We start from the raw sequence: 18768 nt of genomic DNA, 5'->3' as shown, positions 1-18768 counted from the left end.
TCAGTCTTGTGCCATGAGCTCCAGTCTGGTAAAGTATAGTAGTAAAATTGCTTATCATCAACAGTGGCTCTTCTCTGTCTGTAATAAAATGCAACAGAAAACTCATCAAATTAGCAGATAAATACTGTTCCTCTTGGGAAAGGAAATTAAGATTCACCCATACTGTGTTAAGTTTAAAAGTGGTGGATGAAATATGGAATATATGTATGATCTCTGAAGTCTTTAAGACCATATGTAAGACCATAATATACTCTTCTTAGCTGATTGTGTATTTTAAATAAAATTTTAATGTACCTGCAACTCTATTAACTTCATTCTAGTTAACACTTTTACATGTGTGTCTCACCAGTCAATTGATATAAACTCAAGTGAAGTGAAGTGAAGTGAAGTCGCTCAGTCATGTCCGACTCTTTGCGACCCCATGGACAGTAGCCTACCAGGCTCCATCGTCCATGGGATTTTTCCAGGCAAGAATACTGGAGTGGGCTGCCATTTCCTTCCTCAGGGGATCTTCCCAACCCAGGGATCAAACCTGGGTCTCCTGCATTGCAGACAGACGCTGCAGGGACCAAATCATTTTCTGCTTTGTCTTTCCAGTAGGAAAGCACAGTGCTTGGTATAAAGTAGGTAAAAGTATTTGTAGAATGAATAAATGAACATGTCAGGGCAGAACATACTTGAAATTGAAATGGTGTGTTAATGTAGTGCACATTGGTGGTGGACTGCCAAATGTCATTTTCCATCTTTTCTTCCTTATTAGAAAATTGTAATTTTGTTATAATAACCCATCTCCCTCCACACACCATACACATATGTTTATCCGAGTAATCCTATTTCTCTTGCTGGGGACAGATTTAGGTTGGGTATATAAAGAAATTCTGGCCAGTGAGATGTAATGAGGTGTCTGCTGGGGAGATTATGGGGACAGTTTCTCACTTATAAAGAGATACATTCGGGAATTCGCTGGTGGCCCAGTGGTTAGGACTCCATGCTCTCACTGCCCAGAGCCCAGGTTCAATCCCTCGTTGGGAAACTAAGATCCCACAAATCACACATGGAGCCAAAAAAAAAAAAAAAAAAGAAGGTACACAGAAGTATCTTCTTTCTTGGGACTTTATACTATCTAGAACTACCACAGCCATGTTGTGATTATTTGGTAAGCTAGAATCTAGGGGCAAAGTCAATATACTAAGGAAAGCAGAACAGAAAGACAGAAGAAAGTAGTCTTTACAGACATTGTTGGATAGAAATTAACTAAGTCTGAAGCTGCCCTAACTTGGGACTTCTTTACGTGAATTGCCCCACTGTTTAAACTATTTAGAGTTGAATTTTCTATTTCTTCCAGCTGAAAGATTCCTAACTGATAATTTCAGTAAAAGGATAACATAGTAAATAACCTATGCCTTTTCTTTTCCTTGTTCGACTACGTGGACTATGGACAAAGAGCACACGTTGACTCTGTTGTCTGTGTTGGACTCAAGCTGCAACGTAGATGTTCTTGCAAACCTTCTCTAAAAAGACTGTTTGCATATTAACCATGATAGGCTCAGATCTAGACAACAAAAACAATAATTTGCATGTCAAGCGAAGCTAGGAAGATGCATTTTAGGATCAGTGATATGGAAACTTTTTGCTTTTACTGATGAAAATAATGAGGATTTTCAACCTGATTCTACCACTCAGTGCTGGAATTTTCTAACCTAAGGGGAGAATTCTAATGGTAATTATATTCAGAAGACTTAAAGATAAATAATGACACCAGTTATTTGCAGTTATTACAATATTATTTATACAAATTTCAGTACTTTTACTTTTTTCTCCTCCCTTTTCATCTATTCAAATTCTGCCAGTATGCCAAAATGCAACTGAGACTTCACCCTTGTCAGAAACACAATGACTCATGATGTTAACTCTGATGCACCAAAATACCCGTATTTCTGAACACCAAACACTGTAAGACCCTATAAGTACATTATATACTCAAGGTACAACCCTACTTTGAATAACTTATGATCTAATTGGAAAACTAAGACAAAGAAAGTATGGAATAGCATATTGATTCTCAAACTTAGGGTGCATAAAAATCCATTTAATAAACCTGTTAAAAATGGATTTTCTAGGCAATACCTTTAGAGATTTTTGAGTCACTATTTTCAGTTTGGGTTTCCCTAATCTTTATTTTTGAGGTTCCTTAGATTGATTTTGATTGTAGGTGTACTGAGACTTTCTACTGGAGAACACAGTGGAGTGCAGAGAGTGATATTTTTTGTTTCTTTGGTCTGCGGTGCCATGCTGAAATGGGCCTGTAGTAGGAGTATAATTATAAAGGCCTAGATTCATTCATATTATCTTAATAGTGGTAACATGGCATCCGGTCTCATCATGGCAAATAGATGTGGAAACGGTGAGAGACTTTATTTTTTTGGGCTCCAAACTTACTACAGATGGTGACTGCAGCCATGAAATTAAAAGACACTTGCTCCTTGGAAGAAAAGCTATGACCAACATAAACAGCATATTAAAAAGCAGAGACATTACTTTGCCAGCAAAGGTCTGTCTAGTAAAACCTATGGTTTTTCCAGTAGTCATGTATGGAGGTGAGAGTTGGACTATAAAGAAAGCTGAGCGCGGAAGAATTGATGCTTTTGAACTGTGGTGTTAGAGAAGATTCTTGAGAGTCCCTTGGACTGCAAGGAAATCCAACCAGTCCACCGTAAAGGAAATCAGTCCTGAATATTCATTGGAAGGACTGATGCTGAAGCTGAAACTCCAATACTTTGGCCACCTGATGCGAAGAATCGACTCATTTGAAAAGACCCTGATGCTGAGAAAGATTGAAGGTGGGAGAAGGGGATGACAGAGGATGAGATGGTTGGATGGCATCACCAACTGGATGGACATGAGTTTGAGTAAACTCCGAGAGTTGGTGATGGACAGGGAGGCTTTGTGTGCTGCAGTCCATGGTGTCGCAAAGAGTCGGACACGACTGAGTGACTGAACTAAACTGAACTGAATAATGGTAATGGTGAAGATGGAACTAATTGTAACAGAGGGATGTTGAAGAGATAGCTATCACAGGGTTTGGTGATTAATTAAATATGAATGATAAGGAAGAATAAAAGGTCAAGAATGACAGTAAATATTCTGATTTAAGTAATTCCCAACTCTTGTTAGCTCTATGACTGATTCTCTTATTCTCTCATCTTTAAATGAAGATAAGAATATCTACGTCATAGCATTATTGTAAAGTACAACAACTAAATTAGGGTGCTTAACAGACACTCAAATATTTAGTTTTCTGAAAGAAATTTAATAACAATAGACGGTAACATATGGTTAATGCTTAATGAAGGACTGGCACAAATTTTAAGAATGAAAATGGATGTGGAGTAGAAAAGATGAGTGTGGCCTGGCATAAACCATCTCGCTATTTTAAAAGAATCACTTACATTTTAAAATTTTGATTTATTTTTTATTGAGGGAGCATTGGTTTATAATGTTATATAAATTTCATGTGAAAAACATTCTATTTCTATATACCTTACATCATTTCCTTCTGTCACCATAAAAGGTGATTCCCTTTATTCATTTCTCTCTCCCCTCTGCCACTTCCTTCTTGGTAACCACTACTCTATTTTCTGTATCTATGGCTTTATTTTTGTCCGATTTAGTTTGCTCATTTATTTAGTCTTGTTTTTTTATATTCTACAAATGAGTGTAATCATACAGTTTTTGCTTTCTCCATCTGAGTTATTTCACTTAGAATATTACCCTCAAGGTCCATCCATGTTGTCACAAATGGCAAAATTTCATCTTCTCATGGCTGAATAGTATTTTATTATATATATATATACATCACATCTTCTTTATCCATTCATCCATTGATGGGCACTTAGTTTGTTTCCATATCTTGGCTATTATAGATAATGATACAATCAATATAGGGGTGCATATATCTTTTTGAAGCCTGGCTTGGAGAATTTTGAGCATTACTTTACTAGCTCATTACTCATTCATTACTAGCGTGTGAGATGAGTACAATTGTGTGGGAGTTTAAGCATTCTTCAGCATTGCCTTTCTTTGGGATTGGAACGAAAACTGACCTTTTTCAGGCCTGTGGCCACTGCTGAGTTTTCCAAATTTGCTGGCATATTAAGTACAGCACTTTCACAGCATCATCTTTCAGGATTTGAAATAGCTCAACTGGAATTCCATCACCTCCACTAGCTTTGTTCGTAGTGATGCTTCCTAAGGGCCGCTTGACTTTGCATTCCAGAATGTCTGGCTCTAGATGAATGATCACACCATCATGATTATCTGGGTCGTGAACATCTTTTTTGTATAGTTCTTCTGTGTATTCTTGCCACCTTTTCTTAATATCTTCTGCTTCTGTTAGGTCCATACCATTTCTGTCCTTTATTGTGCCCATCTTTGCATGAAATGTTCCCTTGGTATCTCTAATTTTCTTGAAGAGATCTCTAGTCTTTCCCATTCTGTTGTTTTCCTCTGTTTCTTTGCATTGATCGATGCTCAAACTGGTTTTAGAAAAGGCAGAGGAACCAGAGATCAAATTGCCAACATCCGCTGGATCATCGATAAAGCAAGAGAGTTCCAGAAAAACATCTATTTCTGCTTTATTGACTATGCCAAAGCCTTTGACTGTGTGGATCACAATAAACTGTGGAAAATTCTGAAAGAGATGGGAATCCCAGACCACCTGACCTGCCTCTTGAGAAACCTATATGCAGGTCAGGAAGCAACAGTTAGAACTGGACATGGAACAACAGACTGGTTCCAAATAGGAAAAGGAGTACGTCAAGGCTGTATATTGTCACCGTGCTTATTTAACTTATATGCAGAGTACATCATGAGAAACGCCGGGCTGGAAGAAGCACAAGCTGGAATCAAGATTGCCGGGAGAAATATCAATAACCTCAGATACGTAGATGACACCACCCTTATGGCAGAAAGTGAAGAGGAACTAAAAAGCCTCTTGATGAAAGTGAAAGAGGAGAGTGAAAAGTTGGCTTGAAGCTCAACATTCAGAAAACTAAGATCATGGCATCTGGTCCCATCACTTCATGGGAAATAGATGGGGAAACAGTGTCAGACTTTATTTTTTTGGGCTCCAAAATCACTGCGGATTGTGATTGCTTCCATGAAATTAAAAGATACTTACTCCTTGGAAGGAAAGTTATGACCAACCTAGATAGCATATTTAAAAGCAGAGACATTACTTTGCCAAAAAAGGTCCGTCTGGTCAAGGCTATGGTTTTTCCCGTGGTCATGTATGGATGTGAGAGTTGGACTATAAAGAAAGCTGAGTTCCAAAGAATTGATGCTTTTGAACTGTGATGTTGGTGAAGACTCTTGAGAGTCCGTTGGACGGCAAGGTGATCCAACCAGTCCATCCTAAAGGAGATCAGTCCTGGGTGTTCATTGGAAGGACTGATGCTGAGGCTGAAACTCTAATACTTTGGCCACCTCGTGCGAAGAGTTGACTCATTGGAAAAGACCCTGATGCTGGGAGGGACTGGGGGTAGGAAGAGAAAGGGACGACAGAGGATGAGATGGCTGGATGGCATCACTTACTTGATGCACATGAGTTTGGGTGGACTCTGGGAGTTGGTGATGGACAGGGAGGCCTGGAGTGCTGCGATTCATGGGGTCACAAACAGTCGGACACGACTGAGTGACTGAACTGAACTGAACTGATATCTTTTTGAATTAGTATCTTCATGTTAATTGCCTCTTATTTGGATAAATACCCAGAATGGGATGGTTGGATCACGTTAGTTCTATTCTTTCTTTTTTGAGGAATCTTCATACTGTTTTCCATAGTAGTAGCACCAATTTACTAACAATTGTGCAGCACAAGGGTTTCCATTTTTCCATATCCTTACCAGCATGTGCTGTATCTTGCCTCTTTTATAATAGCCATTTTGACAGTTATGAGGGGCTTCCCTGGTAGCTCAGTGATGAAGGATCTGCCTGCCAATGCAGAAGATGCAGGTTCGATCCCCTGGAGAAGGAAATGACAACGCCAGTGTTCTTGCCTGGGAAATCCCATGGACAGAGGAGCATGGCAGACTAGTTCATGGGGCTACAAAAGAGTCAGACATGACTTAGAAACTAAAACAGCAACAAAAAACAGTTGTGAGGTGGTATCTCATTGTAGTTTTCGTTTGCATTTCCCTAATATTTAGTGCTGTTGAGCATCTTTTTCTGTGCCGATTAGCCATCTGTAGGTCTTCTTTGGAAAAAATGTCTATTCAACTTCTCTGCTCATTTTTCAATTGAGTTGTTTGCTTTTTGTTGTTGTATGAATTCTTTATTATTTTGGATATAAACCCCCTGTCGAATGTTTATTTTGCACTTAATAGGTTGTTTTGTTGTTGTTGTCGATAGTTTTTTTTGCTGTTCAGAAGCTTTTTAGTTTGATGTTGTCCCATTTGTTTATTTTTTGTTTTCTTTCCCTTGCCTGAGTAGACACATCTAGAAAATATTACTAAGACAAATGTCAAAGAAAGTACTGCATATGTTTTCTTCTAGGAGTTTTATTGTTTCAAGTCTTACATTCAAGTCTTTAATTGTTTTGAGTTGATTTTTGTATATGTTGTGAGATAGTGGTCTAGTTTCATTTTTTTGCATGTGACTGTCCAGTTTTTCCAACAACATTTATAGAATTCAATTACATTTAATCAAAATGTGTATATGTATAGTTTTAAGAAGTCTAATGGTGCTATAATTCTCTTTCCATTTGTCTAGTTTTTTTTTTTTTTTTTGCACTTCTTGGTAAGTTTTCCTTCAACTCCATTTTCCATATGGTCAAATTTAACTTCATCAGTCTCAGAACTTCTCTAGCAGTCCACTGGTTAAGACTCTGCACTTCCAATGCAGGGGATGCAAGTTCGATCCCTAGTTCAGTTCAATTCAGTTCAGTTCAGTCGCTCAGTCGTGTCCGACTCTCTGCATAGGGAAACTAAAATCTCACAGGCTGTGTGGCACAGCCAAAAAATAAAAATAAAATTAACTTCACTCTTTTCTGTCTGGGTTGGTTACTTTTTAGATTTTATTTTTTTGGCTTTTCCTAGGAATAGCTTTTACTTCTTTCGCGTGTAGATCTACCATATCTAGATCTATAACTTCCTTTTCTTTGGTTTAACTCGTTATTTAGCTTCTTCAATGGCTTTTTTGAAAAGAATGAATTTTTGAGACCTTGTATATCTGGAAGTATTTTACTCTACCTGCACATTTAAATGATAGTTTGCTTGGGAATAGAATTCTAGGTTGAAAATCTTTTCACTTAGAAGTTCCTTCATTCCCCCTACCCTCCCACCCCCCCAATTTCCAGTGTTAATACTGAGAATATTGATGCCATTCTGGTTTTTAATCTTTTCAACATGTGTTGTTTTAATTTCTGGTAACTTTTAAGATCTTGTTTTGTCTTTGATATGGAATTTCATAATGATGTAACCTGAAATATTTTTTTGTTTTTGCTGGATGTCTGATATAACCTTCCAATTTGGAAACTCATGTTTCCCAGATGTGAGAAGTTATTTTATATAATTTATTTTATAATAATATCGGTATTAAAGTTTTCTTTATTCTCTCTCTATATAGAATTTCTATTATTTGTATGCTGAATCTTCTGGGTTAATCCTAGATACTCCTCAAATTACCTAGTGTCCATTTCTTAGCTTTTTGCTATGCTTTCTGGAACATTTCCTTAATGTTATTTTCCAAATATTTTATTTTTAAACTTTGGCTATCATAATTTTAATTTCCAAGAAAGCCTGTTTTGAAAGTGTCCCTTTTTTAAAAATAGGACGTTGCTCTTCCTTCAAAAATGCAATAGCTTTTATCATACACTTTCCTTTTTTTCCTGGTTTATTTATATTCTCTATTTAACATTGGAGATTTTATCAAATATATACAAACCTTTACAGCTTGTTCAGATTTAAGAGAAGCATCAAAATAATCAGAAGCTCACTGTGAGGGGGTGGCATTTATTGATTAGAAGGGTTCATTATAGGATGATTTGATGGTGAACTGGCTGAATTTACCTCTATATTCAGAATTTACTGGCCCTTTCTCTGAGATGTTTCAGCTTATATAAAGAAGGATCTTCCCATCTCTTATTCAGACTTATAAGTTGCTGCCCGTGTTATGAAAGGTGCTTGGAGAGAGACCATTGGCTATCAAGCCCCATATCCTCTGACAGCACCTCACCCGAGTACTCTACTATGCCTGATATGTATATGCCTAGAGATACTATGCCTAGAGCCTCTTATGTTCAATTCCTCCATTTTTAGGGATAGGTTTTTAACTGCTGTTTATATGATCTTTGACACAGTTCCTTTGTTTTGGGTCCCTTTTCTCCTCCCTAACTTCTGTGGTACCTGGAACTTCACATTCCTGAGCCTTTCTAGTGTTCTGCTTGGCTGATTGACTTGCTTCTTGTTACTTTCCCCTTCAGTAAGCACTTTCTATCCTCTGTTCAGTCAGCTACCATTGTTCTTTGTCTCCTAACTTAAAATATTATGGAACTGGGTTAGAGATGTGAAAGCCAGAGTTTGCATTTTATTTTTTTCGTTCTTGTTTTGGAACAGTATCAGAGAAGGAAGAAAGCAGAAACAACTTTAATCTACTATGCTAAAACTGGAAGTTTGTTCAGTTTTTCCAAATGATATTGTAGCTTATCATCTCACTGGATAGTTTCAGCTACAAAATAATAATTTTGGTATCTTTTGCTTTTTTTATAAAATTCAAAAATCCAGAAAAATGTTCATGAAAAGATGGTTTCTCTTGGCGTTTTAGGCAAGTTACAATTTGGCTGTACAGTCTGTTGGCATTTAAGTGCAAACAGTATTGGTCTCATTTTTCTGTCCTAAGATACTCAGTTCTTTACATAAACAGCAGTAGAGGCAGTTGTTTTCTTCTTCTGTGAAAGTGATAATCTCTTAGTAGCAGGTGGGATGATTCATTCTCCTGCACATCTTAGAGGAGACCATTATTTGTGGGGTATAGAGTGTGGGGAGTCGAGAGCTCCAGCAATGTGTCAGGTATTACACATTCTGGACTAGTTTTAAAAGGAGCAACCTCTTCCCCCACTGCATTTCAAAGCCTAGAAGTAACATCTCACATCTAAGGCTCTGAGAAACCGCATTATTCATAACAGGGACCGTGATTCACATGAACAGAACAAAATGGAACTATCAAAAATAGATTGTGTAGATCACTCTGTAGCAAAAATATCTTCTGACTTAGCTTATGAATTGGCCATAATCATAGGAAGAACCATTCCATTGAGGTTCTAACTGCCTTTTCCTCCACCTTGACTGAATAACCTTTATACTACTCCCACAGCACATAAGGTATTTGGAAAACAGGTTTTGATATGAGGCCTCCCACTTCTTTTTTTTAAAAATTGTAGTCCTTTTGAAATAGGACTTGCTTAAATATATCTTGTGTTAATTGTGGTCATTTAATTGGTCACCTTGAATTATTGGGCATTTGTCATCTTTATGCTTTGTAATATTGATCCACTATTATTTTTAGTAGCAATGATTTTAATAACTTTCAGAATAGGTTAGAAGGGCCTCACATTTGATGGAATTTGAATTCCTGCCAGAGTTATTATTTGTTTCAAATATGAGCAATATGAGTTCAGTTCTTTTACCTGGGTAGTTTTTCTCCTTTTATTGATTTCCTGCCCCTCCAAGAGTAATAAATTCTTTTTAGGGAGTAGTAAGCAGAAAAAGGCATTTCAGTCTGGTAACTATTACTGTATTATATGTACATACACACGCACACAGTATTGAGTGCCTAATGTTTAAGGAGTTGTGTGAGGTATTTTAAGGGATCTAAAGATGAGACTATCAGATGCTTCTAGCCACAAGTAACAATGACAAAGACATATTGTGAAGACATTAACACATATAAAGACATTTATTATTTTGCTAAAAAACCCAGAGGAAGTTCAGTAATATGATGATGCCTTTTAGCTTTTTGCTTAGCCATCATCAGTGAGTTGACCTTTTTCTTCAGGATTATATATTAATGTTCACATAATGTGTTTGCTCTAGATATCATGTCCCTATATAACCATACTCAGTGGCAGAAAAATGGCAGTTTTTCCTCATCTATCTCTTCTCATCAAGGAAGAAAATTTATCTTAGAAGTCTCTGACACATTTCCTTTGTATCCCATCGGCTCAGATAAAGTCAGGCGCCCATATAGCTTAGCTAAAGGGAAGCTGGAAAAGTATTCATCATTTCCAGTATATATTGTGGAAGTGTGTGTGTGTGTTGGGTTGGATAGGCAACAAATAGTTTCTGTCACAGGAATTAAGATGAAATCTCAGTCCTCCCTTAGGAGGTTTTTTTCTCTGGGGGCAGAAAGGCAAGCTGTAATTGTATTATGATTTCTGTGTGTTAGTGTCCTGGTCACACTCATGGGCTTCAAATTAGCAATCCTTTTTAAACTAATGAAAGAAAACTGCTCTGGTATTTTCCCAATGGAGCTGCCAAAGCTGTCCTCTCCCACTGTCCCTAATTTTTAGTTATGAAATTCTGATCTGGGCATCTTTGCCGTAAGTGTTTTAAAGGAATGCATTATCAATTTACATCACATGATTTTAAGTGATGTGTTATTTCTCCAAAATACTCTTGCCCTTCTATCTCCATATGCCCAAATCACATTCACCTTTTGAAGAAAACTAAAAATAATCTCTCATTTATTTCACAAAACTTTGTTACATGCTTACTGTGGAGCAAGCACTCTGCAAGTGTTGGGAATACAAGACATGAGCTTTTACCTCATTAAGCTTGTAGTCAGGTGGGGAAGACTGACAAAAAATACAGTTAAGTGATGGGGAAGAATAGGACACAATGGAGGGCTTCCCAGGTGGCGCTAGTGCTAAAGAACCCACCTGCCAATGCAGGAGATGTAAGAAACAAGGGGTTGATCCCTAGATTGGGAAGATCCCCTGCAAGAGGTAAAAGCAGCCCACTCCAGTATTCTCGCCTGGAGAACCCCCATGGACAGAGGAGCCTGGCAGGCTACAGTGTATAGGGTGGCAAAGAGTCAGACCCAGCTGAAGCGACTTAGCATGCACGCAGGATACAATGGGAGGGCAGGAAAGATATTTACTCTTGGTGGGAATGGGAGCAGACTGAGAAGTTTTTTAAGAACTTTTTAAAGGTAATTTTAAAGAATGAGTAGGAATTGGGAAGAGGAAGGAAGATGTTCAAGATAGAGAGAAATCATAGAGGTGAAAGTGTTGGGGAAAGCACCCTTCAAAAAGGCCCCTTTAATTCCTTCTTCTCCCAAGTAATTTCTCCATTTGATGAATGGAGTTGCATAGTACACAGTATGCAACTTTTAGACCATAAGATCTCTAAAGATAAAATATATTACTTACACAGAGCACTTGATAAATATGAATTTAGCTTCAGAAGAAAATGAGGCTGTATATGTGCCAATGCAAAATGCCAAGTTAAAACATTAAAAACATCTGAGGTAAGATGCCTGTGTAATATCGCTCTTTAGAATGGTAGGAATAGTCACACCCACCCAGGTGATTACAGAGATCAAAGCAGCAGGGAAGAATTGATTCATAAAGTTCTGGAGGAAGCACAAAATAATTATAGTTCCAATCCTCAGATGTTCCTTCAAAGGTTATTTTAGGAAACATAATGAAAACCTGGTACACATCAGAAAGAAAAAATCGCCACTCATTTTTGTTTGCAGAGTTTTTCTACTTGGTATTAGCTACTCTTTCTGTGTACTAAGGTTCTGGGTTACTGGTGGGGAGGGCCTTAGCAGACCTGACAATTTGCTTTTAAAATCAAATATTAAAAAAGAAAAATCAAAGTTGTGTCCATGTCACAACTGAGGTTTTTACCATTTCATTTTAGATGTGTGTTCTAAAATCTTTCTGCTGCTTGGTTGACAGGAACTAGACAGAAGTAAATTTTGGTAGAGAAGGAGATTTGAGGATATATCTGTTGTCTTGATAGGCCAGAATAGATGAAAACCTAAGAATCTCTTTTTTTCCCCGCAATTTATTCTAGTTCATTCAGCAATTCATCCCTGGGTTTGAGAGGGCAATTGTTTGATCCTGTCATTTCTATAGCTAAGTAAATGACCCTCAAATAATGAGAAAATGTACATAAATGTGTTTTGTGAGTGGTTTGGCTCTAACACAAATTTAATAGCTTATTTTTTATTATTAATTTGAAAGTATTTTTGATACCAGTTTTCAAAAGTGTCTCTTTCAAGGGCAAGGATTACTTTTTCATATGGTATCCTATAGTATGGTGAGTTGTGACTGAATTATGGTAAGGGGTTGATGCCAAATTCTCTAATTTGACAATTTATTTGATAATTCTCAACATTTATTTATCTTTTCTTAATAAACTTTATTTTTTTAAAGTTTTAGATTTACAGAAAAATTGAGTACAGAGTACAGGAAATCCCCATATGCCTCTCCTCACCCCCAGTTTCCTCTAGTACCCTGCATTAGTATGATACGTTTGTTATAATTAATACACGAATATTGTTACACTGTAATTAACTAAAGTCCATATATATTCAGATTTTCTTAGTTTTTGCCTAATGTCCTTTTTCTGTTCCAGGATCCCATTCAGCCTTAACAGTTCATGTTAGTTGTATCCACATTACTCTTAGTTGTCACATCTTCTTGACTCCTCTTGAGTGTGGCATTAGTTTTGGGGGTCATCTTCATTTTGGGGGTCATGAACTGGGTTGAAAATTATGAATTCTCGCCACAGAAAAGCAGGCAAGCTGTAGATGGCTAATTTAAGGGAGGTTTACCCACACCAGATTCGGAAACCCTGCTTTAGAAGAAACGGATGATCCTTAGAATGTCCACTTCCCCACATCAGGGCCATGTTCTACCTCCAATTTGCTGTGTGACCTTTCTGCAGACCCATTTCCTACATGAGCCTCAGTTACACCATCTGTGAAATGGGGGATTTGGTTTACCTGATATCTAAATTCTTTTCTATCACAGTAGAAGGTGGGGTCACCTAGAGCTGTCCACATCTGAGCAACAAAGATTGGTAATAGAAGACCATAACAGGTCAGGCTAAGAAAGAGAATAGGCTTATCAACAAGTTGTGGAGGTTCAGTGGGGGAAGACAAAACCTGGGTTCCACTTTATGACTGTGGATTTTGTAAGTCATTTCCTTCCCATTTCCTTCTGTTTCTTCGTCTGTAAAAAACATGAAAGCCCTGCTTCTGGTAGTTATGAAACTCCTTGGAGCAACAGCAGATAATGTACCAAGAAAGGTATCGTGAGGAATTATAAGAAAGAAAATGGGGAAAGTGGGTGAAGGGCGGATGTGAGGAATGAGAAGCAAGGTTGACGGCTCAGGAAAGAGGAACCATCTGCACACACCTAAGGCCTTCCGATTTCACCTGCACTTGTTCGGGTCAATGCCAACTCCTTTCCGGCCCCGCCTCCGCCCCAATTCCCTTCCCTCCCCTCAGGCTGCGACTGGCCACACTTCGCATGGCCGCCAAGCTCAGCCGCTTCCCACCGCGCGAGGGTAGCGCGCGCGCTCTGGCGCCGCCACCTCACTCCCATCTCTGCCGGCCCTTAACCTCTTTCGATTGGTTCATCCAGTAACTGACGTAAGTGCTCCCTATTCCACCTCCAACAGTTCCTCCAGCCTCCGCCCCACCACCTCCCTGCGTCTCCCCAAGCCAGTGGAAACCTAACCACTCCTGATCTCCGCGGAGCGGGCGGAGCCGGGAAAGCAAGCTGACCCAGGAAGGCGCAGTCTGTGGCGCGCACGCGCACGCACGCACGCCGGGGCTGGCGGGGCGGCAGGCTCGCGCCCGGGCTCGCCCCGCGCCGCGCCACAGGCTCGCGCACTCAGCAGGTTGGGCTGCGGCGGCGGCAGCTGTGGAGCTGGAGCGCTGCGTGTGAGAGGTCCCAAACGCTTCTGCGGCTCCCACTCCGCCACCCTCACCTCAGTTTCGGTGCCGGGTGCTGAGAGGGGAAAGGCTCTAGCCTTGGGGTTTCCCCCCCACCCCTAGCACACGCCTGGCTGCTTCCGACACCGCCTTCATTCCCTTTCTAGCTGCGGGCCTCGCCAGGTGCTAGGCGACTCCGAGGGGAGGCGACGGCGACGGCTGCCTGTCTGTGTAGAGGAGCCCTGCTCTCCAGCCTTGCTCCGCCGCCCGGCCCTGCAGGGGCCGAGAGAGCTCGGCGCCAGCCCTTCCTCTAGCCTTTTCGTCAACCGGTTGGAGCAGCGTCGGTCCGGGAGGTCTGTGGGCTGAGGCGGCGGCAGCTTCTCCGGCTCCATCATGTCCGCGGGTGGAGACTTCGGGAATCCGCTGAGGAAATTCAAGCTGGTGTTCCTGGGGGAGCAGAGCGGTGAGTGCGCGGCTCCCCCACTCCTGGCAGCTGGCCGTGGCTTCCCCGCACCGCCCCCCAATGCGGCCCTTCAGTCCGTGGAGGTTGCCTGCGGCCCTCGCGTTCACGCTCGGTTCTACCCCCGCAGCCCCTGCCCGTATTCGGTTCGCCGACCCCTCTTCGCCACCCGTTCCTCGTCCCATGATCCGTCGCTCGGATTTTGACCCTTCCGTCCCCGACTCCGCCGGCTCCGTTCCCCGCAGCCCGGCCCTCTCCGGTCGATCTGCCCTCCCCACTCCTCACCCCGCCCAGCCCCTGCCTCCTGTCCATCCCTTTCTTCCTCCGGTCTCCGCCGTCTCGCCAACCCCAGCTCCCTCCCTTGAGCCCCACCCTTGTTCCTTGCTCTTATCCCAGTTGGTCTGCTCTGTGAGGCCCACCCGGGAAGCCCCATGGTGGGTAACCGGCCCTCTTCAACCTTGCGCTAGGAGGGTGGGATCTGGGCGTTGTTTTCCCCAGAGGTTTAGCCGCGAGAAGTGTGGGTCTTACCGAAGGTGGGAAGACGGGGGCTCCTAGGAAATTATTGGATAGTTTTCACCTGGGTGGGGAATTGGCCTGGGTTTTGGAGGCTATATATCTGAATTGGAGGGGACTTGAGGATGGAGTGGTTGGTGAGTGAGGGAGTGGCGGCGGCAGTGGCGATTTTTGCCCCTTGGGTTAGTCTGTGGATCGTTGGAAAACATCGTTTTCTTCTCTTGACTTTCATCCCTGACGATCCTTTCGGCAGTGTTCATGCCTTTCCAATCTCTGCCAGATGCTATGTCATGATCGTTTTACTTGGAATTTTTCACATCTCACCTCTCCTTTTTCTGCTTCAACGCGAAGCAGTATCTGATTTTCCTCACGGTGGTGCAGACGGGAATTCCTGGGGAGATATTAATTATTCCATTTCATTAGTACTTTACAAATATATATCAATATTTAGCATTGCTTTGAGAGACAGACGGGTTTAGAATAACGAACATTTTTGTTTTGTAGGATTTCATTTGGGGTTTGGGAGTAACAGTAGAGAAGGAATCGATTCATCCACTTGTTATCTAAATTATGTTTGAATATGTAATATCATTTTGATGAAATGATTCTTGTATAGTTAATATTATTTAGTATCTGATGAGTGAAATTGTTATGGCATTTACCTGGTCAGACATGTGCTGTCATTGTACTTTGTATTAGGTATAAGGTTCTAATTTTGTGATGACTGTCTCTAGAATCACTTCTTATGGTAATTCCAATTTTATGCTATATTATGCAAACTTCATACTTTGTAGTTTAGTGATTACCATGGTCTGTAGTTTTTCTCACACTTTTCTTATCTTTAAAATTGAGTCATTGAGAGATTAGTTTCTCCCGAGTCATCAGACAATTTAGTTACCTGCTAGATATTTTAGGTTAGGCTATAGAAAACATTTATTTCTTTTGATGGGAAAGAAGATAACTGATAGCAAATAAATTCAGAGCTCTTATTATACTTTGAACTATTTATACTAATTGGAATGTCATTAAAGTAGGTTAATAATAGTTGCAAAATTGCTTCCAGTTGGACTTGAGGAATCATTTTTCTCCTTTCATAAATAATCTTTTCTCCCTGACCTCTTAGCAAGTCTCCTCTTTGTGTATTTTTCCTGAAGTAAATATAAACTTGTTCCTTTAAGTAACTTAGTAAAACCTCTGAGATTGATCCCTGTCTAGGTATTTTATGACAGTTTCAAGACAGTGCCATACATAAAATACAGCTATTGGTCATTATTGATAAATAGGACACACATACACAAACACACACAAAGTGCTTATGGTGCACTCTAGGGATTTTATTGCCTGCCTTACATTGTGATGCAGAGCTATTTAGTTTGCATGAAAAATACATTAATCTCTGTCTTAGGAAGATTTTAGTATGAATAGAGACCATAATTTAAGAATCTGCAAGTTTCCTTTGAATTTCTTGAGTATTTATATTCTAATTCACATTGCAGAGTTTTATGGCATCACATTTAATTTCTTAAGTCTTAATTAACTCCCCTTCCTTCCACTGTCTTAAATTTTTTCTAACTATGCTTGATTTTTTAGAACAGCTTTAGATTTACAGAAAAATTAAGATCGTGCAGAGGTCCCATCCAGCCCCACCCGGTTTCCCCTATTATTAACATCTTATATCTCTGTGGTGTATTTGTTAAGGTTAATGAACCAATATTGATACATTATTAACTAAAATCTATAGTTTATTCAGGTCTTCTTAATTTTTATCTTTTTGTCTTTAAACATTCAGTTCAGGATGCCACATTGCATTTGGTTGTCCTGTCTCCTTAGGCTCATCTTAGATTTTTTTTTTTAGCATTGTGTTTACATGCTTTTTATCTCTGTAGAACTGTGAGATTAATTATCTTTTGAGACCACTGTATTGCTCAGTATTACTGTCCATTGGCTTTGGAAAGATTGATCTCTGTTTTCACTGGCAGTGTCTGTAGTTTTCTTATGCATTAGCAGAAGTCTGTAGAGTCCATGTCATCTTGATTTAACTCATGAATTTTTTATTTTTAGGTTTTAGAATTCCACAATTCATCTTTCAAAGACTAATCTGTAGCAAAGCCTTGTCTCCTTAATAGCATTTACCATATTTCTAATTCTTACTTGTGTTTATTTTTGTCTATTTCCCACAACAGAATGCAAGTCCCATGAAGATTAAAAATTATTTTTTTGTTCTTTGTATCCCCAGTGCCTAGAATGGTGCCAGGCTTATAGCAGGTACTCAGAATGAATGATGATGGTGAATCCAATAGTAACCAAAGCTAGAGTCATCTTTGTTATGGTGAAGTCTACATTTTTTCTTTATGCAATTAATAGTTTACAGTAACTCTTTTGGGAGGGGGAGGCTGCATTTCATGGTTTCTGGACCCAACCAGGGATTGAACCCACGCCAGCCAGTGAAAGTGCGGAATCCTAACCACTGGACTGCCCATGAATTCCCAACAATAACATTTTGTACTTTCATTATTTGATTGTATATGGGGATAATCCAGATGCTCAGGGGGCATGGATTCCAATAATTTACATATAACCTTTACCATCGTGCGTAAAAAAAAGTGACCATGATTTTATATGTTTTTTTTTAGTTGAACAAAATTAGTTTTGTATTGTTAAATTATTTTCTTTTATTATAATGCCTAAAATATGTCAAATGATTATTAAAGACAGATTCATGGAACAGATTTGAAGTTAGGTAGACTGTTTTACTTAGCTTTTCAAAAAATTAAGGATCTGTGCTCTATAGTGAAGATGAATTGTTTAGTATTACGAAGTCTCATTGAATTAATGATATCAGTCTTGGTAATCTTACTGTAGTAAAGTTTTATGGTTTCTTTGTATTTCAGTAGTATAGATGATTTAATAAAGAAATGTTGAAGTACACATCTTAAATCTGTGTATTTAAGTTTTATTTGAGGAACCTCTTTTGTTACTACTTTCGATTATTGTCTTGAAGAGGTACTTCTAGGAATGTCAGGATAGTTTAGAGTAGAAAATATTACAAACAAATGTTATGAGTTACAAATTAGGAAGTGTAATCTCAAAAAGAAGCACATACCTGGCTTAGTACTGCTTTTTTTTTTTTTTACTTTGTATTACCTTTTTTACATTAGTTCTTTTGAATTGTAGTATGCAATGTTGGAAAGAAAATCTTAATATCAGAGACAAGAAATACTGAGCAGTTTCGACTGGCTAGGTCAGTGCTCTTTGTTTCTTCTCAAAATCCTATTATGCTTTCATAAATTGTTGAGGCTTCTAAAGAGCTTTTTATATCTCTGTTTACTGCATCAAAAGTTAATTGAGAAAAGTTTAAAATATTTATTTCATCTAAAAATAATAGTATTAGATCTATTTCATGTTGACATCATTTTAATGAAAGAGAACTATTTTCCAAACAAAAATTTAGTGAAAGAGTGGCATTATTTTGCATATTTGCAAATCTGTGTAATGTCTGATATATTACAGACATCTGGTTCTAATAACTGCTTCTCATTCAGTCTTTTATAATATCACACATCACATAGGCTCTGAGAAACTCCACTATACACTCATGAGAGAATGAAAGTGATAAAAAGCCAAATAACATCTTGATACTATGAAAATGGTTTTGACCCTCAGGAGAGTAGTGGGCCCAGCCAAAGGGTCCTAGAGATCCTGGGAGTTGGTGGACCATATTTTGAGAACTGCTAGGTTCTAGATAATATTAAACCATTTGTATCTTATAGCTTCATATTGTATTTAGAACAGAAGGAATTTTTTCCATATCTTGTTTTGAAATGGTAAAGCTAATCAGTCGAGCTAGT

The 18768-nt window shown here is 39.1% G+C and overlaps 1 protein-coding gene across 2 annotated transcripts in view; it reads left to right on the top strand.

Moving 5' to 3' along the window:
• The first annotated feature begins 13717 nt into the window (after positions 1-13717).
• Positions 13718-18768, top strand: part of RAB6A (RAB6A, member RAS oncogene family) — an 87161-nt gene continuing 82110 nt past the window's right edge. The window contains exon 1 of one of the 2 annotated variants that reach the window (XM_055423648.2): positions 13718-14410. In XM_055423648.2, coding sequence (XP_055279623.1) covers positions 14341-14410 — 70 coding nt within the window. In that variant the 5' untranslated portion in view covers positions 13718-14340. The remainder of the gene's footprint in view (positions 14411-18768) is intronic. The other variant, XM_055423647.2, reaches the window with a different exon arrangement.

Source organism: Moschus berezovskii, chromosome 14 (assembly GCF_049115385.1).
Source record: "Moschus berezovskii isolate FMDL1 chromosome 14, NW_MosBer_1.0, whole genome shotgun sequence".
Classification (NCBI taxonomy): domain Eukaryota; kingdom Metazoa; phylum Chordata; class Mammalia; order Artiodactyla; family Moschidae; genus Moschus; species Moschus berezovskii.
Note: the sequence above shows the minus strand (reverse complement) of the source record. Positions and strands in the feature narration are given on the sequence as shown.